The 22795-nt window shown below is 46.3% G+C and overlaps 1 protein-coding gene across 6 annotated transcripts in view; it reads right to left on the reverse strand.

Moving 5' to 3' along the window:
* PPFIBP2 (PPFIA binding protein 2) overlaps positions 1-22795 on the reverse strand; it is a 186525-nt gene continuing 163730 nt past the window's right edge. For 2 of the 6 annotated variants that reach the window (XM_045290865.1, XM_045290870.1), the window contains 15 exons: positions 22268-22325; positions 21404-21445; positions 17350-17491; positions 16158-16208; positions 15651-15792; positions 14908-15036; positions 8564-8714; positions 8177-8288; positions 7874-7962; positions 7265-7387; positions 5931-6056; positions 5087-5275; positions 4147-4323; positions 1866-1931; positions 1-536 (listed from right to left, as the gene is read on the reverse strand). In XM_045290865.1, coding sequence (XP_045146800.1) covers positions 465-536; positions 1866-1931; positions 4147-4323; positions 5087-5275; positions 5931-6056; positions 7265-7387; positions 7874-7962; positions 8177-8288; positions 8564-8714; positions 14908-15036; positions 15651-15792; positions 16158-16208; positions 17350-17491; positions 21404-21445; positions 22268-22325 — 1669 coding nt within the window. In that variant the 3' untranslated portion in view covers positions 1-464. The remainder of the gene's footprint in view (positions 537-1865; positions 1932-4146; positions 4324-5086; positions 5276-5930; positions 6057-7264; positions 7388-7873; positions 7963-8176; positions 8289-8563; positions 8715-14907; positions 15037-15650; positions 15793-16157; positions 16209-17349; positions 17492-21403; positions 21446-22267; positions 22326-22795) is intronic. The other 4 variants (XM_045290866.1, XM_045290867.1, XM_045290868.1 and 1 more) reach the window with 4 other exon arrangements.

Below are 22795 nucleotides of genomic sequence, written 5' to 3' on the forward strand. Positions count from 1 at the left end.
AACAGCTCAGCAGGGGGCACCCTATCACCATGTCACTGAGCTTGGTCACCACAGACGATTCAGAATTTTTTTTTCCCCAGCAGAGCTTTTATGAACCAACACCCCATCCCCTTCTGGTAGAGAGCCTCTCAGCTGTCACCAGGAACAGCATGAGCCATTGAGTCTGTGCACCGAGACCTCATTCCCCCTCCTCAGAAGTGGTCTGCAGCCCATGTATAAAAATACAAAAGGTAGAAAGGCTTCAATGAGCACAGCAGGGCTGAGAAAACAAAGGGGCACCCGGGCCGGCTCTTGGACATCTGCTCCACAGCTCTACTTGACTCCAGCCAGCACGTGCATCCAAGATGCCCCCGCCAGCCCCAGCCCCGTCGGGGCTCCACGGATGGCTGTGTGCCAGCTCCTTATTGAAGCAAAGACTCCGGGCCCCCGCACGTGCCTCTCTGGGCGCTGGGCCATGAAAGAGGTCATCTCCAGTCATCAGAGCCAGGAGGGGCCAGGCGAGAGTCGTTCAGCAGCTGGTCCTGGCTCAGCAGCGTCTGAAAGGACATGGCCGAAGAGGCAGTTGATCATGGTTTTGGCCGAAGTAGCAGTTGATCAGGGCTTTGGTCAGGACATGGGTAGCAGAGGAGCAATGGGCTTGGCCCATGTGTGACATGCAAATCCAATGTCTGGAGATCCTGAGTATCAAGTCAGAATAGATTGAAATGTAAGTTGCTTATACCTTAGAGGTGAAGTTGTTTTGAGGCCTTATCACAGGTGCTAAGGCCGGGCGGTTTCATGTCAGTGTGATGAGCAAGCAGGGGGATAAGTGATGTCACTTGGATTCAGGGCCTCTTTTTCTCTTATCTTGCCTGTGACCATCTGCTTGCCATTGAGTCTGTTCTGGCTCTTGGCAACCCTGTGTGTGTCAGAGGAGAACTATGCTCCACAGGGTGGCTGATTTTTCAGAATACACCACGCCTTTCTTCCAAGGTGACTCTGGGTAGCTTCAAACCCCCAAACTTCAGACATGCACATCAATCATTTGCACAACTTAAGAGACATAGCCTTCTTAGTCTGCCTTGGTTGATCAGCAAACAGGGGACAGCAGGTCTTACAGCCCATGGGCCCAGTGATGGACTGTCCAGAAACCCAAGGACCCTAGAAGCTGAGGAACTTCAAATATCTGCGTCCCTGCTTTGCATGCAGCTGGCTTTTTACTGCTGACTCTAGTCTTCATACATGCCGCACATACTTGCAGACTGATTAGCTCCACTCTACTGATATGTACAGGCTCAGAGAGATGATTTGCCCATCATCTCAGAGCAGAGCAAGAATCTGAACCAAGTCTGCCTAACTGCAGGGCTGCTTCCCTCCCTTCCCATGAGGCCAAACTGCTCCCCCACCCTCCACATCATGTGCTTTCACTGAACAGGCGTATCCTTTATCTGCCAAGTCAGAGGCAATATATGCACACAATTCTTGGGCAGCGAAGGCAGAACAGAGTTCTAGGCCAGAGATGAGGCCTGGTCTTGGGCTGACTCTGCAGGCGAACCAGAGATCCTGAGTGCCTTGATGTCCACACTAGTTCTGTGACTGGGAAGAGGAGAGGCGATGTAGTGGGACCCTTCAGCTTGCCTCTGCTATAGGCTCATGATCCTTCTCAGTTCTCGGAGTGTCTCAAGACCTAGCAGTGGGCTTGTGGAGCAGACATTTGGGCTTCTTTCTGAGGCTCTTGCGCCAAGCTCCAGCACCATCCTCCTCTCTCCCCTCCAGCAGAAGCACTGATGGAGAGGAAGGGGTAGGGATGATCCAGGCCTTCTACCCGAGGAACTCCCCGAGACCCACACCACCTGGCCTACTGTGGAGAGAGAATCGAGTCCTACCGTGAGGCGGTGAATGTCTTGGGAGAGGAGCCCTATCTGCGTCACAGTGCCTTCCGAAGGTGCCATCTGTAAAATGGGTGGCAGCCTGGTCAGGGCACAGAGGCTCAGCTTGTGACTGGTGGAGACACAGCATGCAAATCCTGTCCTGCTTGGGCCTGGCTTCTCCAGGGCATGCCTTCTTGGGGCGGGCTGCGCAGTGGATCAGGCCAGAGGTGTGGCAGGATGGGTGAAGCACATGCTGCTCCTGTCGCTGGGGGATAGGCAGAGCTTCCTGGGTCCCACACAGCCATGCACACTCGCCCAGAGGCCCACCCGAACACTCGGGGACACAGGAGGAGGGCATAGGAAAGCCTTTTGGAAGCAGGCTTTCTGCACAGCTGTTTCCTGGAGAGAATGCAGCAGTGATGAAAACCTCCAGGATGCTGAGCGGACTGATGATTCCGGACAAGAGGACCAGACACTGAGGCCCACCTACTACAGACGAACACCTTCAGGGGACTGATGAAGTGCCTTCCCTCCAAGGAGTCTCCCATCACCTCCTTCCCCCAACACCCCACAGTCCACCCTCCTCCTCCTCCAGTAAGGGTGGTTTGCTTCTGCTCTAAACCTAGGTCAACATCATAGATTTGGAAGCATTCTTTGAGGACATTGATTACAACCCCTCATTTTACAGGTGGGAAAATCAGACCCACAAAGCAAATAGGCCTTGCATGAGGCTGCACGCACAAATTAGTGGCCAAACATTTTCATGCAGGACTTGAAAATGGGCACATGCAGAGAGCCTCCCACCATGCCACAGTATGAGACAAAGGCCTGCCCTGGATGTGCCTCTCAACTGGTATTGCCCAGGTATTAGCCTCAAAGACCACCCATCACTCAGAAATCCTGGGGACCAGAGTCAAATACTAGTCATGCCCATCAGGGAGCTGCTGTTCACATCTCTTGCTGGCTGGACTGCATGGAGCCACTGGCCTCTTTCATGCCTGAGCCTGGCTGTGGTTAAGAAACAAATCTTCATGTCACCACTATGGGTGCAGAATCAGAGTACCCACCATGCATTCTCAGGCTCTGTCCTAGCCACCGGTTATAACATTGCTTAATATTCTACAGACGGGGCCTGAGGGCCCATTGGACCCCAAAGCTACCCTGGGGTAAAGCAGGAGGCTAGATTGATGAGGTGGGCCTGTCCCTCAGTCCTGGGCCAAAGAGAAGCCATCCAGAAGAGCCATTACCAGGCAGTCCGCTTCTAGGTCGGTAGCACTCGCCTGTTTCAGCTCTCCCAACAGAGACCAGCTCCCACGTGGCCGTAGGCCCCACCAGCTCAGTAGTAGAAAGGATGGCAAAATGCAATTACAACAGAGGGTCATTCCAGCAAGCCCATCTTTTTTTTGCCTCCCCACCACTCCTTTCTCTAGGTGGCTCATGAGTCGTAAATGGAAGCCCACTCAGGGCTGTGTACAACACAGACTCAGAATCAGGATGTGCGCTGGGTGGGGGGTAGGGGTGGGGGATGACACAGGGTTTCTTCTGTGAAGCAGAGGAGCACAGAGCAATGTATCTAGAGGACATGGGGGTCCTTCCTTGCTTCATCCTTGTCCATGCCTCTTGACAAATCCTGAATGGGCACCTGGCTGGGGACTGGGCTCAGTGCGATACATAGGACTCCCTCCCTAGCTGTGCCCCAGCTTCTTCCCACAAGAGTAAGGATCTATTGCTGAGTTTTCTTTCCATATAAATATTGTTTTTATTACCAGCAAGATATGGCCACCTCTGTATTAAGGCACAACACAATTACACTGTCACTGCTGCATAAATTCCTACTGTTTATCCCTTTACCTCAGCTAAAACTGTGGCACACCGGCCTAAGGCACTTGAGATTTTTTTCCCCCTCAGCTCAAGATAGGGAAGGTGCCACACGCTGAGCTTCTTGGTCTTGTCCATGGACTTTGGACCTTATGTCCAAGTTCATGTATTTCCACTGGTGCTGGCGATGGACATTAAGAATTACTAAAAATATATATAAACATCTTTAAGGGTTTTTCCTTCTGAATGCACCTTTGGCAACAATTACCAGAGCCTGGCCTCTTAGTTAAGATGCAACTCCATATGCTGGTCACTCCCAGGCACAGTCCAAGGGCACACAACGGCTGGAACGTTCTCTGTGAGTCATGCACATACGCAACGAGTGAGTGGCAGGTAAATGGTGACACGCGATGTTACTGTGAGCTCTCAAGGTACACAGAGAAAGCAGGCGACAAGGGCCTCAACTAGTCTGTCCCACCTGGTCCAGCCCATCTGGTTCAGTGGCATCAAGAGAGTCAGGGCACCGGTAACCACTGTACACGCTGTGACCATCACCAGCACCATCCTTGGGCTCCATTGGGCAAATGTAGTCCGTCGATTCGTCAAACTTCTTTTTTCTTATGTTTCCAAAGTGTGAAAATCCTAGTTTCCTTGGCTAAAACATAGAAAATGTAGGATGATGAGAAGGAGCTGAGCAAACCAGTGTGTGAATATAACTGACAATACATTTAAGAGCAGTCCACGAGGAAAGGAATAAGGCGAACTGCTTCTGGACAAAACACCCTAACGAGAGAGAACACCCTTGCAAGCTGGGGAGAGGCCAATACATAGCTAATCTTGAACAAAGGAGTCCTGGTGGTGCAGTGGGTTAAGTGTTGGGCTGCAAACCTCGAAGTCAGCAGTTCAAACCCAGCAGGCTAGGAAGGACCTGGTCTAAAGACAGCCTGGGTCAGGTGGTGCTAGTGCTGGGACAACCTCACAGCTATTTGACAGCACCTGCTGGTCACCTCAGGACAAGAGGCACAGGCCTGCTGTCGATTGGAGCATTCCTTGTGACCAAGGTACTGTGGCACACCATGGGCCTGACTCAAAGGTATGCAGAGTGAGGAGGACTCAGCTGCTTTGGAAAATTAGTGACAATAGCAGTGGGGTAGAATATGCACTCCACCCACTTGAGAATAGATGCTGTTTCAGAAGTGCATAAGTATCTACAGAAGTGCTTAAGAAACCTGCATTCCCTCCTTGGGCTCCAGGCTGGTAGGGAACCTGCTTAGCAAAGACTCACAGCAGGAGCTGAGAGCACCTCCCAGCCTAGACTCCATACCCTGGTTTGGCTCCAGGCACCGGGCCAGCTGCTGAATACCCCAAAGACCAGTTTCAGGCACTGGGGCCCACCCCAGAAAGGGTCTGGAACTCACCCGGACTTTGGCTGTGGTGGTCAGTGGGGTGTAGGCTGGCATGGTCATTTTCTCTCGCTTTTCCTGTTCAGCCTCAGGGCCAATCAGGGCACTGAATTTGGTGGTCAGGTGGCGCCTGAGGAGCGTTTTCTGTGGCGGGATATTGAGGAGCAGAGCCAGCGTGTCCCCAGTGAAGCGTGGCTCCAGGATCTAGGAAGGAACCATAGGCAAAGGTACTCAGTGGTGACCAGAGAGGGCTCCCGGTGGGTGATGCTGAGAAATCAGCTTGGAGATCTTCCAGAGGTGAGGCTAAGGCTCATCCACTCAGTCTGAGTCTCACTCCCATCCCTCTGCCAGGCACAAGGCCTGGCTCTGAGCGGACACTGACACTGACCATCTCATTTTCACAGAGCATCAGAGAAACTGTGACCTCCGTTAGGCTGTCTCCCAGCGCCGTCTCCTGATGAGACACAAGCCCCTCCCCATTCCTCCTCTGCTTTGCCTTCCATAGGCCTATTAAGCCTATCATGGCAGGCAGGAAGTTACATTCTGATGGCCACCCTCATCTCCCAAGTCCTGATACATGTTCCTCTGGCATCTGGTGGCGTTGCTCTGCTGAGGGCTGATCCGCTCGCACCCCCTTGACTTGGGCTCTCTTGGCATCTGCTGCTGAGGGAAGGCCTTCCGGAGGCCATCTTATTTCAAGAGGTATATGAGTCTTCACTGGACAGTATCAAAATACTCTCATTGAGATTTTAAACTTACATACGAGGAAATACATCTTTTACTAAGATTTATGTCCGTTTCTGAGTACCCCAGGTGGCAGCAGGTGCAGGCCAATAGGTTAGTCCCAAGAGTCACTCACAATGAGACCCCCATGGACACCACTCCCTCGGAGGTTGGGTGCATATTCTGCTAGGTCCACTGACCGCAACCACTCCATCACTCTGTGGTTGGACCACTGCACGACTTCTGAGGGAGAAAGGTTACTCTGTGAGAGGGAGAAGGAGAGGAAAGAAATTAGGTTAACAAGTCATCACCTTCCCCAGGAAGATGGTTCAGGCAATATAAACAACCCACGATGCCTTATCAAAAGGAGAAAAGGTCTTGGGGCCTCCAGGACTAGTGACCTAGACCAGCCGGGATCACCTTTCCTGAGAGCCTCCTAAGTTTCTAAGAATTAGAGATCTTGCTAAAACTGGCAGGATCTTCTATGATTCCAGAATCCAGTCAAATCCCCAATTCTTAAGATATCTTTGGGATTAATACAGGAAGATTTTTCATCATCCATTCAGCGATTCAACACAACTTTTGAAAACAATTGTCATTTTGAGTGTTTTATGTACACACATTTCCCTGATGCAGTCAAACAGTTTAGGGAAGCACATATAAGAATGCTTACACCTGAGTGCCCTCAAAGGGCACTTAGTCTTCAATGTTTCAGCAATATACCTGATATTTATAAGGCATTCAAAACATCTTTGGTGAATAGGTAGAACACAGAAGGTGAAAGGAAGGGATCGGTGATTTATATCCTCAGTAAGCTGAGTTAATCTTACTGAAGAGTTAGACTTAGTTGCCAAGAACAGAGAAGACAAGTCTGATTGAAAATCCTTCAGCTTCAAGGCCCTCAATGAGCTCCTAGTGTCATGGAACATTCAGGGACTCTGCTAGAATCTTTGGGTTTAGCTACAAAATTATTTCCTGCTCATGAAATCTCCTGCATACCTGGACTGGAGGTCAGTTCATTTTATTTTTATTCTGAAATGTGGTTTTGTTTATTTATGGTCTCCTTTCCCCTTCTCCTAATTCTCTTCTCCATTGCCAAGTTTGACATCTTTTTCTATTTTATTTCCACACCCTCCCATCTGTTTATACAATCTCCATTATTCAATATGATGTCCTGGAAAGGGTGCCCTATGGCCCATAGCATGTGTTCAACCCAAACCCTATGTGTCCAAGTTTTCCAAAGGAGAGTGGGGGTCTGGAGGTCTAATGCCATCTCAGGATACAAAGCACAGATAACAAGAGTACTTGAGGCACCATTAGGCAACTGAAGAGCACCACACAGGGACGAATTCCAAGTACTATGGCTCAGAATACAGCCATTCTATGATGACAGCTTTCTTGCTTTCTCCAGCATGATTCTTCCACTGTGCTGGCTCAGGTCTACTTGAACAGGCCCTGCCCCGCGCTCACCTCATCAGCCGGCCGCCGATGGAGACAGTGGGGGTTGAACTTGTTGACGTGAAGCACATGAATGGCACATTTGATGCTGAGATGATGTAGCTGGCTGGTGACTTTTAAGAAGAGAAGATCATTCTGGAAGAGAAGTCTAGGTTGATGAATCAGAGTGACAAAAGACCCCTAAGTTCCCTTCTCAGACCAAACATAGACAAGTTCACTGCACATGTACATACCAAGAGATTTTTACTGAAATGATCTGTACTATGCTACTAGCTAGTTGCCATTGAGTCCATTCTGGTTCATGCAGAGTAGAAATGCATTCCAGGGGGCTCCAGGGGCTGTGGTCTTCCGGGAGTAGATTGCAAGACCTTTCTTCCGCGGTACTTCTGGGCATATGTGAGATGCTCTGCCAACCTTTCAGTTAGTAGTTGAGCTTTTAACAATTTGCATCACCCAGGGGCTCCCTTCAATTATTAGGAAGCTCTTATGTAACAAATGATACCATTTAAAGACCTTGAGCACAGGAAGGAGGAGGTAGCATCAGGTTTAAATGATAATCACCAATCTATCTGAGCTGAGTGCTCACAAGGATAAGTGAAATATTTAAGGAAAAATCCTTACCACAGTTAAGTATTGCAGCATTCGTCCATCAACTCTGGATTCATGGAATTGATCTTTGTATTGGGGTAAGCCAATATCATCAAGCCACCCTACAGAAATGGGAGGAAACAGGAATGTCAGGATTTAAAGGGACAGGAAAACGTGGAGGTGAGAAGGGAGAGAAATGGCAGCAAATGGTCCTTTTCAGGTTCCACTTTCCTCAAACGTTTCAGTCATCAATCTGCCTGCATAAGGAGACAGCAGTCTTTGAGGCACCTTAGGAACTGCCAGAAATATACTTAAACTGTGCATGCCCCCACTTACGTGTCACCCAAATGTGGTCCAGCAACGCAGACTTCTCTTCTTGCTTGGTGTTGATGGCTTTCACTGCTAAAACCAGCTTCTTCCTGTGTAGAGGGTGTTTAATCCCTAGCTCCTGAAATTGACAGAAAGAAGACCAGACATTTGGGTAGGCAATTGGGCCCAGAGGATGCTGCTTTGGTAGAGCTACTCTGAGAGGGTGACAGTGTCTCCCTGCACAGTGCCTTGGGGTGTTGGCCTGTAGTTGCAGAGGGAAGTTCTGCCTCCTCTGGCCTATAGCCCATCTTCCAGTGTTAGTGTGCATGCTGCAGAGGTGTGGGGAGGGACTTATCTCTTGGTGCTTTGCTTGGGAGGAAGTGGGAGCCACTTTGTCCAGAGTTCCACCCTTACCTTTTCCATGTCCTGAGGGGTAGCGGTCAATAATGTGTGGCCAGAGTTCACCCACTGCCTGGCAAAGATCACGTACTGACCAAGGCCAAAGTCCTCAAGCCACGCACATACACGCTCTGTGTTCCACTGGGCAAAGGGGGCATTGGCATCACTGGAAAGTTGGGGAGGGGGGGTAGAGGGGGAGCAATAGTCCAGTTAGTGTACAAGCCTGAAATTCCATCTGTATACTAAAGTTTCCCCAAAATATGTTTTCTCTTTTTCTACAAATAAACAACCCACCCCTGCCATGGACCTTAGTGGAACACGGGTCCACTATAACAAATGCACCTGCAGTAGACCACAGAGTGTACTTTGCTAACAGATGAGTGGAATTTCAGATCTCTACTTGCTTAGTGCATGGGATAGTCAACATGATTCTCATGAGGACCTGTTTACTTGTATCCTAGGTCGACTTACACAAGTGCACATGCTACAACTGCATTAGGATGAAGATCCAACATTCAAGCTTAGCTAACTAGAAGAAGGGCAATGTTCTAACATTAAAAACAACTCTCTAATTGACAATAGTTAATACATTATTTATTCAAGAAATGATGTACTGCTAAAATAATTTCTGAATTATCTTCAGTCATTAGAGAGAAGCAAGTGCAACCTATCATGAGTTACCATCTTGCCCTGCCAATCATGGTACTGACTGAGAAAGCAAACGAACAAAGGAAAGCAGTCCAGAAATGAAATGCTGTAAGGTTGTGGGGAGATTAAACCTCCTACACACTGCTGCTAAGAATGTAAAATGGTAAAAGCACTATGGAAAATGGTATGACACTTCCTTTAAAAGCTAGAAATAGAAATATCACAGGACTCAGCAACCCCCCCTCTTCAGTATATATCTTAGTGACGTAAGAGCTGTGACAAGAATATAGACAGACTGCGCACTCATGCTCCTTACCATACTACTCACAGTAGACAAAGATGGAAACAACCTACGTGTCCATTGACAGACAAATGGATAAACAAATTATGGTACGTACACCCAGTAGGATACTAAGCAATGGTAAAAAGTATAACAAATCGATGAAACCCTCACAACATGGATATGTCTGGAGGACAAAGGCCGAGTGAAATTATCAATCACAAAAGGATAAATGTTGCCTAAGACTCCTATTCTAAAAAGTGAAGAATAATTTTACACACAGAAAGACACATTCTTTGATCGTTAGTAGATATGGGAGGGGAGGTGGGTGAGTCATTAACTAGAGAGCAGACGTGTTACTTCAGGAAAGGGAAAAGCAATCAATGACCTCCATGGGTGGGGGTGGGGGTGGGGGTGGAGAGAACGCACAAGAAAGGAAAGGAAACGAGAACTGCGGCAGCTATAACAACATACAACAGTCACAACAAGCCAGAATTTGTAAAAGGACACACACATAAGTATATAAGAATGCCAAATAGGCATGCGAGGTAATCGTGTAAGATTACACTGGAATAGATATATAAGTATGGTTGTGGATTTTCCTACAAATATGTATGTAGGAAAAGTTGCTACATATATATTTAAAAATTTAACAGAGCAACAAGGAACACCACTATGAAAATATCTTAAACATAACCAAACACATTGTGGAACTGAACTATAGGCCAGGGACCATAGTGTCAATGGTCATCTAGATCAGTTGGTAGAATATAGTACATAAAACATAGATGTTCTGCATCTTATTTGGTTACGTGCATCTGTGGTCCTAAAAGTTCCCATCAGATAGGTATACTATCGGTCACTTCTTGTCCAAAGCAAAAGAGAGTGAGGAAAACCAAAGCCTCAGGGAAGCAATTCGCCCAAAGGGGTCACAGTCCATATGAACCACAGCTTCCTTCAGATTGAGACCACACGGATGGGATAGTGCCAGCCTCTTACTACTGACCATTCTGGCTAGGGCCATATAGAAAGTTCTGGTTGAAGTGGGAGAGGAAAGTGTAGCCTGAAACTCAAACTCATTTAAAACTAAAACCAACAACTAGACTCACTGGTCGGAGAGAGGCTAGAAGTTTGAAACCCTGAGACTATGGTCCCAAGTCACACTCTAATGTGGAACTGAAGCGTAATGCCAATAACAACTGTCAGGACTATACGCCTTAGAAAAATCAACTCTCCAAGACCAAAGGGCAACAGCTGCCCAAAACCAAAGATGGAAATTGGATGAATGAAAACAGGGCAGAGGACCCAGAGTGGAAACGGGGAGAACAATGAGCAATTGTTGCAGTCATGGTTTTACTGATTATTGAATGGAAACTAATTTGATGTATAAGCGTTCACCTAAAGCACATTTAAATGTGAGAAAAAAAGAAAAGACATGAATAAATGAAGAACTAGATCATGTTCTGAGACAGGATGAATGGGTATTATAAAGCCATCAATTCTTAACAGCATCAATTTTTCATTTAAAGTGTGAATGTAATTGCACATGCAAAATACCAGAAAGAGTCTATTTTGTGGGGTGAGGAGACAGGAAGGAAGCTACAGAAAGCAATTATATATTCATTAAAAAAATAAATGGGGATTTTTAGAATATAAAATACGAGCTATTCAGGAAAGTTGCTTTTAGGAAAGTACCTGGTGCATACTCAGTTTTCCCCCTCACTGTGCAACCCGATCCAGTGCCAGAGGACTATGGGCTAGGCAGCAAGGCCACCTTTGGGACTATGCTTTTTTTTTTTTTTTCCTGATATGGGACATTATGAGAGGCCCAAGGCCAGGCCTACCATAAAGCCAAACCCATAGCATACTGGTATGCTGTTGTTTTAAAAGAAAGCTACTGTCTGGCCCCATAGAGAATCTGAAATGACCAAAAGCACTAGCCTAGAACAAATGCTATGTGTGCCTGGGCAGCACTGATCAGTTATGGTGAGGAGCCTGGGTCTTCTTGGGCCAGAAGCAGAGGTGCAGATACAGGTTTTGTGAGGCTGGACACTTACAAAATTTGTCTCTTCAAAGTAAAATATAAAATTTGAATATGGAATTAGGTACAAAGTAACTATTTACTTAAAATGAGAAAAGGTACAAGTCAATAAAAAGTTTAGGAGCCTTTTTAAAAAAAGTAGTTTAATTGACCTACTACTAGTTATGCTTGCTAAAATGCTTTCCTACCCTGATCTATTTGGCTGAACATTCTTTTGATTACTTCTTCACATGTCATTAATTGTATACTGCGTTCTATAGGGACAGAGGAAGATGGAGAAGAATTGCCCAGAGACTAGTATCTGAATTTGTGCATTTCAAAGGTGTCTCCTCTATGCCCTCATATCATGATATGGCCTCTGATCTTGCATCTTCCCACTGCAGCATGGGAAGGCTAGCACAATGGGAAGCAGGAATAAGAGTGGAAAACGTTTTTACGTTTTTTACGCTGGAGCAATTAGCAACAACTTTACTAAACATAAAGTAACAATAAACAACACACACACAGAGTACACTAAACCCAAACTAACGCCCCCCCACTCAATCTCCCCTTATCCAGATCCCCAAAGTGCCTATAGCCATTCCAATATTATCTTATATAAGGGAAATTATAGAAAAGAATTATTGGGATTAAATGAGTCAGTAACCATTAAAGTGATTGTGCTTAAAATACCTAACTTATGCAGATTTTCTTAAAACACATGATTTTACACATCTAACGGCTGGAAAGCATTTCCCCCAACTAGTTTCTCAGTCTGTGTATTTCTAATGTTGGTCTCCTCCAATACCTCACATTTCCGGTGCTAAGTGCTAGAACTGAACCCAAACCTGTTGATAGTCAATCTGCCTCATGTGGTTTCCAAGGCTGTGAATCTTGGAAAGCGGACTGTCACATCATTCTCCTTCAGGGTGGCTGGGGGGTTCACACCACTCACATTTCAGTTAGTAGCTGAATGCTTTAATGGTTGTACCACCTGGATTACACTAAACTGCCAGGAGACACATTCAGATTGTGATATGACCTGTGACCTTGCATTTTCTTATCAGCACAGTGGGCTCTCTCTGAATCTTGGAAGGGGCCTGTGTAATTACGTAGGAGCCTTGAAACATAAACTTCTTTATAGTCTCAGTAAATCTGACTCTGACTCTGAATAAGAAGAGGAAGGTATGAAAATTAGGCCTGAAGTCATGAACTTCCTGTTTAGCAACCACACATGAAATTGGAGTTCCAAAGTGGCTTTATTTTGTAATCACTAAAATATCAGCTACAACCTTAAAGTCTAAATTAAGAGACTTCTTAGATATGTGCACTTTCCTTAGTGAACTAATGACTCTGAGATGGTCTCAGACCAAGTCCTAAGATTCTCTTGCAGCCAAAAGCTTACATTGACTGAGAAGGTCTATTTGTATTGGAAGTAAACATCACCTTCTTTAATCCCTGGGGACCCAAGTACAGGAAGAAGGTCCATACATCTTCACATTCCTTTTCAGGACATCTGGAAGGTCTTGGTGGGTGGAGGGGGAGGGGGGAGAGGGAGGAGGAACAGAGGGAACAGTGTCCTGTGTCTCACAGGAAATGACTTACCAATGCTTAAAAACCAGAAGGTGACAAACTAGGGAAAAGAGTGTCTATCTCTCTCAGCATCTAGTAAAATCACACCATCTCCACTCCGCAGGAAATGCAGGTCTATGAGGCATTTAAGAAAGTGTTCTTCCCCCTTAATTGAGATCTGGAAGGCATGTAACTCTGAGGGTTAGTATTTGAACAAATAAGATGAGTACTTGTGTATGCATGTGTGTGTGTGTGCACCTGCACATGTACATCTTATTTAATGATTTTTGCACTTTGCACTGGTGTGTGGTTAAGTGAAACAGAGCTGAAATTAAGAGAATTCAATTCAACTTTTGGCTACTTGGCTTTATTTTAAATATCGCAATCCAATAAAATGGCTTGCCTTGTGGAAGGCCTCGAGAAGGACTAATCTTGGCCGAATAACTGAGATGTGAGGTTGTGTGCCATGGGAGGATGTGCTCTCGGGGTTGCCTGATAGAAGAGGTTATGGAAATGGGGTTTCCTATAACATTCAAGTAAAGATTCATAGTGTGTAGTTTCCAAAGTTTGAAGGGAAAACTCTTTCTTACAAAGAGAAATACAAAAAAGAAAAGGAGACTAAGGCTAGTCGCTGGAAGGTATACCTATTGAGGGCATCCTTCAGGAAAAATGAATGTTTTCGATGGTTTCTGATTAGGATGTGACATATATCATCATGTGAAACTTAGCATTTGATTCCAGCTCCATGCATCCCTCAGCATCTCCTTTCGTTGACTGTCCTTCGTACTGTCTGGCACACTGATAGCAGGAGGGGTACAGGCACACTGATAGCAGGAGGGGTACAGGCAGATTCCGTCTGTTCCATGGGCACGCTTCAACAGAGGTGTGTGTGACAAAAAGTGGGCTGATCTAGAAGCAGGTTAAGAGAGTCTCTTCTAAAATATATTAGAGGAAGGTGACCCTTGAGTGGCAGAAGGCTGGTTCTTGGTGTCAATGGACAACGGCTCATGTAAACTGCCTAAGAATTTTACTGAAAGGCTTGTGTTTAATCCCTGCTTTACAAATGAGGAAACGGAGGCATAGCGGACATATAAAACTTGGCTGAGGTCTCACAATCAGAAAGCTGCTGAGTGGAAATTTCAACCCTGGTTTGTGATTCCAGGGTGTGTTCCTATTGCTACATCAGGGCTTCTCAACGCAGCATGCAAAGGCACTGCTGAAAGTGGGATATAGATGTGTGGCGCTTAGAGCCTTCGTCTTCATGGTGGCCAGAGGGTTCCACCCTCTCCCAAGAGGCTATACTGAGTCTCTTGTATTACCTTAGTGTCCTTACAAAACCGTGTTGCCAGTGAGTCAATTCTACCTCATAGTGACCATGGAGGGCAAGGTAGACTGCCCAGTAGTCTTTCCGAGTGAAAGGCAGGTCATTCAAATCTATCTAGTGGTTTCATGTAAGAAAGACCTAGTGTTGTTCTCCATACAGATCATGCCTCGGAAGCCCCTTTGGGGCAGTTCAGCTCTGCACCATGGAGTTGCTACAGGTCAGAGTTGACTTGACAGCACCTAACAACAATGTGAACCCTTACAGAAGCAGATTGCCACACCCTCTTTCCCGGGCAGCCTGGTGGGTTTGACCTACCAACCTTCCGTTAGCAGTCAACCATTTCACCACTACACCACCAGACCTCCTCTAAGTAGGCTTACAAGTGCGAGAGATTTCTACATGTGAAATGTGGGAAAGGTGGCATTCATCTTTCAAGACTCTAGAATACCTAGCCCCCCATGTCAACTGGGTCAGGATTTCACACTTCGTTACAGATGGATTGGAGGGAGCCTCACCTTTTCTGACCCTTAGAGTCTCTGGTTCTGGAGAGTCTTGGTCCTGCAGTTGCCCGGAGCCCACCTCGTCGAAACTCTGCCATCCCAGGTATGTCAGTGTTAAAGTTTCCTGACTGAGTTCTTCGGATTCTGTGGGAAGGGAACCAGTGGGAACCATTGGGAGACAGTCTAAAAATGCCCCAGGAAAGGCCACTTTCATGGGGCCACAAAAGCTATGCACACATTGCCTCCGAGAGCTTCTCTTGAGGTCAGAGATTACAACTTGTGACAGTCCTTTGGCCAGACCCAACTCTCAATTCTGATCTTGCCTTGGGGTTCCAGGCCGCTCTCATGGGATCTATCTAAGGGAAAGCTGATGCCTGGTAGGAGGCCAAAGTTCCTACCTCACTTCACAGACTGAGTCAACTGAGCCAGAAACCACTCAGCTCTCTGTCTTAAAAAATTTCTCAACCACAACTGAGACAGTAAGAAGGAAGGATTTGGTTTTGTCCATCTTTCTCTCATAAAGCACATGGATGCAGACTTCAGAGAGGGTGTTCAGTGTACATGTGGGGTCGGGTGGAGTGAGAGGATGACAGAGATTCAGGGATGGACGGATATCTAAAATGAATGATGACTCTAATAGATGGGTGATTCCCATAGTTCCTTTTCTCTGTGGTTATTGCATATAGTCCTTATACACTCAACAGGACTAGCAACTAACTCTAAGCAGGGAGGATTCCTGAGCACCACCACCAACTTACTTCCCCCAGAACTTCTTGATGCCCTTGGGACTCCGTTTCCCCTCTGGTGTCAGAGGAGACTGGGCTGCCGAATCAGTCCCCGATGAGGTGGATGAGAGGTCGGTGGTCACGGCACTGTCATCCCAACCACTTTCTGTCTCTCCTGAGGGTGAAAGAATGAAAGGACATGGAGATGAGAGGTACAGACGTGGCTTTGAAAAACCTCCCCCAAGCCTGGTCACTTTTCAGCAGGAGTTGGGCAGGACTCATTTAGCAAAATTCTGAACCAACATCTTAATGAGCATAAGGGCTCAGGAACACCCCCAGTTTTCTCTCTGGAGAGTTAATTAATATTTTAAAGCTAGGTGAGCTAATGGTCTTCCAATTGCTGGTTAGTCTGACCAAGAACTTGGTCTCCTTATCCCAAGGGAGATAAAAGGAACCCAGGCAGGAGGGGAAATGTATCTGAATGTTTGGGAAGAGCGTGCCAGGGTAGGGAAACAAGGACACTCTCACTCTCCACCTCACCTGAAATGGGTACAGTACCTAATACAGGGGCACTGACACTCCGGCCACGATCTCCAGCCAGTCAAGAAGCAGAGAAGCCACATGAAGAAGCAAGAGAGGCCAAAGTCCAGCCCAACAGAGTTATGGGGAAGCAAAGAAATAAACAAAAGAGAGTCATCAAGCAAGAGAGAAAAACTCAAACAGAAAGAAAAATAACCCCACATGGAAGGAGGAGTGAGAGGAGGCCTCACTTGAAGGGGCTAAATTATCCTGGTGGCACTTTCTGCTAGACTGATGTGTTGGCACATAGGATGAATACTCCGGGCCACACACAGCTCTTGCTGTCTGTGCCAGGACACGCTCAGAACAGACTGGAATGGTCCGAAGCTGCGGCTCCAAGTCCACAATCTAAGTGTCACCAGGATACATGCATTCAAGGGCTTATCTGCAATTCTTATAGCCACAGGAGAATGAGCCTCCCTGAAGCCAACACAGCATGGGTCAGCTCAGGGAACAGCCAAGGCTGAGAGGGCAGGGGTGGGGAAGGTTCTTCCAGGACAAGAATGTCTCCTCCTGGGCCCCACGGAATCTGCTGCAGCTGTTGGGGAAAGATGGCCTACTATGGATTAAAAGCAGCAATGACCTCCATGTTTTCTGGCCTTAACCACCAAAGGCTACCTGAGGACCTATACTCTCGCCCATTGGCCACGGGCTCCATTTCCCTCAAGAGGAGCTTCCCAGCTCTCACTTGGAAGAGTGTAAAACATCACCATACTGACAATAGGGAGGCTGCAGAGAAGAAGACAGAGACAGGAGGGAGAAGAGCAGGATGAAAAAGGAAGAGAGAGGAAAGGAGAGCTCATGAAGGGGGTGCCTTAGAGGGGCAGAAAAGAGGAGTACTGAAAAGGAGGGCAGGAAGGGGCTTGAGAGAAGAGGAAAATCTGAAGGGTGGAAAATTACAACCGGAAAGACATAAAGAGGGGCAAACAGTCAGGTTTTCTAGGACTCTGAAGTGTTTCCCTAAGGTGACAGCCTGCCCACGCAGTCATTATCTCTAGAAGTGGAACTACCCTGAGGTAAAAGTTGTCTCCGTTACCCACTCTCATCATTCTTCAGTGGGAGCTGCAGTGGCAGGTGCTGGGATCTTGTACAATAATTAGGTGTGCCAAGGACGTGGTGCCTGAGGCTATCCGCTCAGGGTCTGGATACTCACTCAGTTTTAGCAGACTGTTGTTCCCTGTGGGGTCAGGCTGGGGGGCAGTGGGAGTAGATTTGGCAGCCTCTCCATTGGGCGTGGCTCCTGAAACCTTCCCAGATAATGTGGGATGTTTCTGCTCTACCAGGAAAGGGCTACCCTATTGGAATGAGACATAGATATCCTATCAGCCCTCAGATTTAAAGCTAAACAGAAAAATCTTAGATACAGGAATAACTTTTCTTAGAGCCATTTCTCACTTACATCCCTCGAAGACCATTTAGTCCAGCCCAGAAATAAGGACGAGAGTCAAGCTCAAATCCAAGGCTGGCTGCAACTATCCCTTAAAAGGAAGTGGAAATGTCTCACAAGGCCTTTGCCATTTGTCCTGGTTCTCAGAAGTTCAATGAACAGCTATGAATTACCCTTAAACTCCTTGAATACACTGAAAACCAGAATTCTAATACAATCTGCCTATTGCTTTGTCATATATATAGTGTACCAATCCTGCAAGGTATTGTTTAAGCCATCTTTGATGAAGAGAATAAAGTACAACAAAATGATAATCTCTCTCCCAGGTCACCCATTATCACCAGCTCCTAGTGGAGTTGCCACAATTAGAATCTACAATATCTTGGCAGAAGAGGAAACTGAGGCCAGCCAGGGCTTGACCTTCCTCTTCACCACAGGCTTACTTTCCTGTGGATGGTGGAGAGGGGTTATAAAGCTGGGTTCTCAAGGTCAGGGCAGACTTTAGCAAGGGTTTCCCAAGTTCACATATGATATAGATCTTGCCTAAGAGACGATTATGGTACAACAGGGGGATTAGAGTTTACACTTGAAGTGGAAGAGGAAGACTATCATATGGGGGGAATCAGGGAGGAAGGGGGAAAAAAGGAGGAGCCGATGCTAGGGGCTTAAGTGGAGAGCAAATGTTTTAAGAATGATGAGGGCAATGAATGTACAAATGCGCTTTACACAATTGATGTATGTATGGATTGTATGAACCCCTAATAAAAATATTTTTTTAAAAGACTATCGTATGGTGATAGATACTTTGGAAAACATTACGTTATGGTAAAATAAGGAGGTACACATACCTCTGGAGGAAATGACAACAGGAAGGGGACCAAAGGACTACATGCCAACAGAAGAGTTCTCTTAGAACTTCAGGTCACAGTCTGCATGACATACGGTCTCCATGCAAAGTTTGGGCCTTGGCCCGAAAAAGCCTCGCAAAGTAACAAGCTTACTAAAAAAAGGGATGAATTATAATATTGATTTGGCCAAGAAAGATATAATAGCACCCAAGTACACAAATTTGAGTGAAGTATCATGGAATGGCTTCGAGTGAGAATAAAAGAAAAGAGAAATTGAGTATAGTATGTATATTGTCTGATTGGACACAGTTTAAAAGTATTATGAAAGGTAAACAGATTTCAAGACCAGGAGATCAAAACAACAATGGGAAACTATAATGACTTGCATGTTTCCTTAAACTACAAAGTATTCAATAACTTTCTGAATTCAGTTCATTCTTCAAACATTTGCTACCAATCCCTTAGAATAAGCTCAGGAAGGAGAGAGATGAGACCAACTTCACTGCCATTGAGCCGATGTTGACGCATAGTGACCCCTACAGGACAGGTAGAACTGCCCCTGTGAGTTTCCGAGATAATAACTCTTTATGCAGTAGAAAGCCGTGTCTTTTTCCCATGGAGTAGCTGGTGGTTTTGAATTGATGACCTTGCAGTTAGCAGCCTAACTCATACCACTATACCACCAGGGCTCCTGAGAGATGAGAAGATGGGACTACGTTCTCAAGAATCAGTGGGTAAAGTAGAAGTAGCAGACCCTTCAGATGGAGACTATGAGGTTTTGAAGTTCATGATGATTCACGAGGTAGAAGTTGGAAATGATCAGGCATGTGGTCCAAATCAGCAGGTCTCAAATGTTTCCCCCATGCGCTGGCTGCTTCCTAATCACCTGGGTCATATAAAATAGCATTGTAAATTTCCAGATTCTACTCTGGTCCCAGTGATCAGCTATGCTGATGGGGCATCCAGGAGTCTGTATTTTTAACAAGCCCTTTAAATGATTTTGACACACAGACTCAGGAACCACTGATTTTGGGAAAGCACTTTTTCAAAAAGTTCAGAGAAGTGGTAGGAATGACTTCAAAACTCCATGTAACACAGAGATTCTGGGATGAGGAGGGGGTCTCACAAACAGATCTCTGATTATGTCATCACACATGTGGCCCCCAAACAGGGCAGAGACAACCAAGAATATCAATGCGGGGCTGTCCAGGGAGTCCTCTGAGATGTAACGAGAATATGAATCTAACTCAAGAGGCAGCCCAACCTGTAAGGAAGACAAGAGAAGGCACTGGGACTTTCTGAGATCTGTTCAGATCATGGAGGAGAGCTGCGAAGGAACGAAGGTAGCTCAATGCTAAGATACAACACAGAGGAAACAGAAATGTTCAACTCCATCCAGTTCAGCTTCTGGGGCCTCCATGTAGAATAACCCTGATCGTGAGGAGTTAGAAAGGAACAGCATAAAGCCGATCACCAGTTCCCTTAAATTAGAAACAGAGGCAGCACGCTAAGTGGGAAGTTCCTAGGTTTTAAGTCAGATGGACTCGGGCAAAACTCTCTAAGCACGCTGAACCTGTTTTATCATTTCAAAGTACAGAATAGTAATTCCTGCCTTAATATTGTTGTGAAATAATATGCAGGCTGGCTCTATCACACCGTGGAATGTGGACAAACAGAAGCACGGAAAAAATCACACATCTGGGTCCTAGAGTTATAGAAAGAACTAGAGGAGCAGTCACCACACCCAGAAGGCACAATTCAGAATTCATCTGAAATCTCATGCTTAGGACACAACCTAAAGACTACAAGGGAAATGCTGCTCCTAAAGAGAGAATGCAACATTCAAGATTTATAATCCATGCACATGGGACAAGAACGTTTAGCTCAGAGAACAGAGCACTCAGAGAGGGGCTAAGGAGTTGCAAATGCCTATAGGAGAGCAAGGGAGAGTGATTTATTCCATTGGCTCACAGGGAAAGCCTTTGTCAACGGATGTACATCCTAAGGAGGCCCAGAAGATGTTTAGGGAATGGGGCAGAACATGATTGTGCCGATAATATTCATGGTCCTGGTAGGATGGTAGCACGTGTGTTTTGAAAAGAGAATAGCCATGACATAACAGGATAAAAAGGATTACACAGAGCCATCACTAAGTATGTGCCAAGGTCATAACATCCTCCTTCTACTGATTACCTCAATTGTTTTTCTAAAGAGTAATTTCACGAAGTCTTTAAAATGAAGGTGATAATAAATCCTGCCCCTTCCCACACAATGGAGGTGAAATATATATCACATAATTGGCTGTACATACTGAGATAGTTAAGGTTTATTGTGCCAACCTGGCCAATGCACACATGGATTAATTGAAGGGCTGAGATAAATGGCTCAGTGAGCCTCGCATTTCTAGTTCTCGGGTCTCTTGCTCTCTCATGGTTGGGCCAGGGTGCAGCTGCCTTAGCAGTTCCCTGCTTCAGCTTGCAAGGCTCACTTCCTGCAAGATATCACTGAGAAGCCACATGGACCTACCCCAATGCAGCCCTGGGTGCTGGAGCAGCCTTGTGGAGGGAGACCCCTGCCAGCACTGAGATGCTTACACGCTCACTGATTCAGCTTTCCTCCTGCAGTTGGCATCATTACATGTGTTTTGTGAAATTGAGGATGACTTTGTAGATCGGTGTTGGACATATGGACTAATGTCGGCCTTATGGGCTTAGACAGCACTGGGTTGGGATGCTTTCTTAATGTACACTTAAAACCTTTATATAAAACTCATATATATATATTTCTGTGGATTTGTTTCCCTACACATACCCCCCAAAAAAATTGGGGGGGGGGGAGTTTTGCCTTTCCTCCAGCTTTCTTTTCCTTTACTGTTAAGAAGTTGGTTAAGAGTACAAAAACTGTGGCTTGCCATATAAAAACTCTAGAAAATAATACAATAACAAGAGGTCATGGGATTGCATTGAATGTACCTTGGGTTCTACCACCAGGGAGAGCTGGTTCCCATCCACACACTACAGAGCAGCAAGGAGGATTCGATGAGTATGTGGGGAGAAAGAGACCTGGTTAGTCACAGACAATAAAAACTCAGGGCCACTTGTCGGCTTAACCCCAAAAGGCTCACTCTCTCCCTCCCCATCTTCCTCCCAGGAAATCACCATCCATGGCAGAAGACAACAGGTCACTTACTCATGGCCCAACCCCTCCTCCAGCCCGCTTCTCTGGCATGGCGGTTGCCTGCAAGGTTGAGGTCCACCAGTTCCCAATCTCTGTCTAGACTCTTCCAATAGTTTCCTTTCCAAATACTAAACTATCCCATACCCTACTCCTGGGATTATCTCCTTTATCCACATCGCTTCTTCATTTCAAACCTCTGCAAGGTTCCCAACTGCCCTGGAGATATGCGAGGCTGCTTCAAAATGTTCTTGGAAAAATGGTATGAAAAGATAATGGTGTGTTTCTAGGACCATTTTGACACCCCTCACAGAATCAGTATTCAAGGCCTTCTATGGCTTGATCTGACTCGTGGCTCTCCTTGCAACCTCCTATTCCCCACTGTGTAAGTGTACCCGAACCTGCCTGGCCCACCAGGCTCTACCAAAAATGCAAGCTCTTCTGCTCAGCACCTCAACACAGTATTTCCTCAGTTTCTGTGCCTCCAGGTTACCTTGGGCTGACTGGTTTTCCGAGGTTGATGGTGTCAGTCTTACTCCCCAGCTTCCCTATATAAACTTGAAGGAGGCAGGGACCAGGTCCTCCTTGCCTGCACACCTCCCCTCTGTGCTGGGCACAGAGAAGTCACTCAGTCATTGCTATGTGCAGATTAATGAGCTGACCTTTTCCATGGATGCACTTCTTAAGTCTTCCAGACTACAGGAGAGTTTCTTCTGAGCCCTTGAGAAAACAAAAAAAGAAAGTGGAGAGAAGAGCAGTTAGAGAAGGAGGGGCATTCACGCAGAAGGCATTTCAGATGCTTAACCAGTGATTTGTCTGGGGCCAGGAAAAAAGGCACCCTCTAATAAGAATGACAGGAACTCGTGGTATAATGGATTACCTGTTGAGCTGTTCAACACAAGGTCAGCAATGTGAACCCACTAGCTACTCCAAGGGAGGAAGATGAGGCTTTCTGCTCTCATAAAGGTTTACAGCACTGGAAACCCAAAGGGGCAATTCCACTCTGCCTTAAAGGGGCACTATGAGTCAAAATTGACTAGATGGCAGTGAGCGAGTGAGCAAACTATCTCACAAGGCCTGAGACTGGCCCACCCTGGTAGATAATTTGATCTATTAATATGTCGGTGAGGTATCAGAGCATCACTTAAATCCATAGGAGAAGTCCCAGACACTTTTTTTTTTTTTTTTTT

The sequence above is a fragment of the Echinops telfairi genome, unplaced genomic scaffold (assembly GCF_000313985.2).
Source record: "Echinops telfairi isolate 266 unplaced genomic scaffold, ASM31398v2 ScPeMD7_60;HRSCAF=208, whole genome shotgun sequence".
NCBI classification, from domain to species: domain Eukaryota; kingdom Metazoa; phylum Chordata; class Mammalia; order Afrosoricida; family Tenrecidae; genus Echinops; species Echinops telfairi.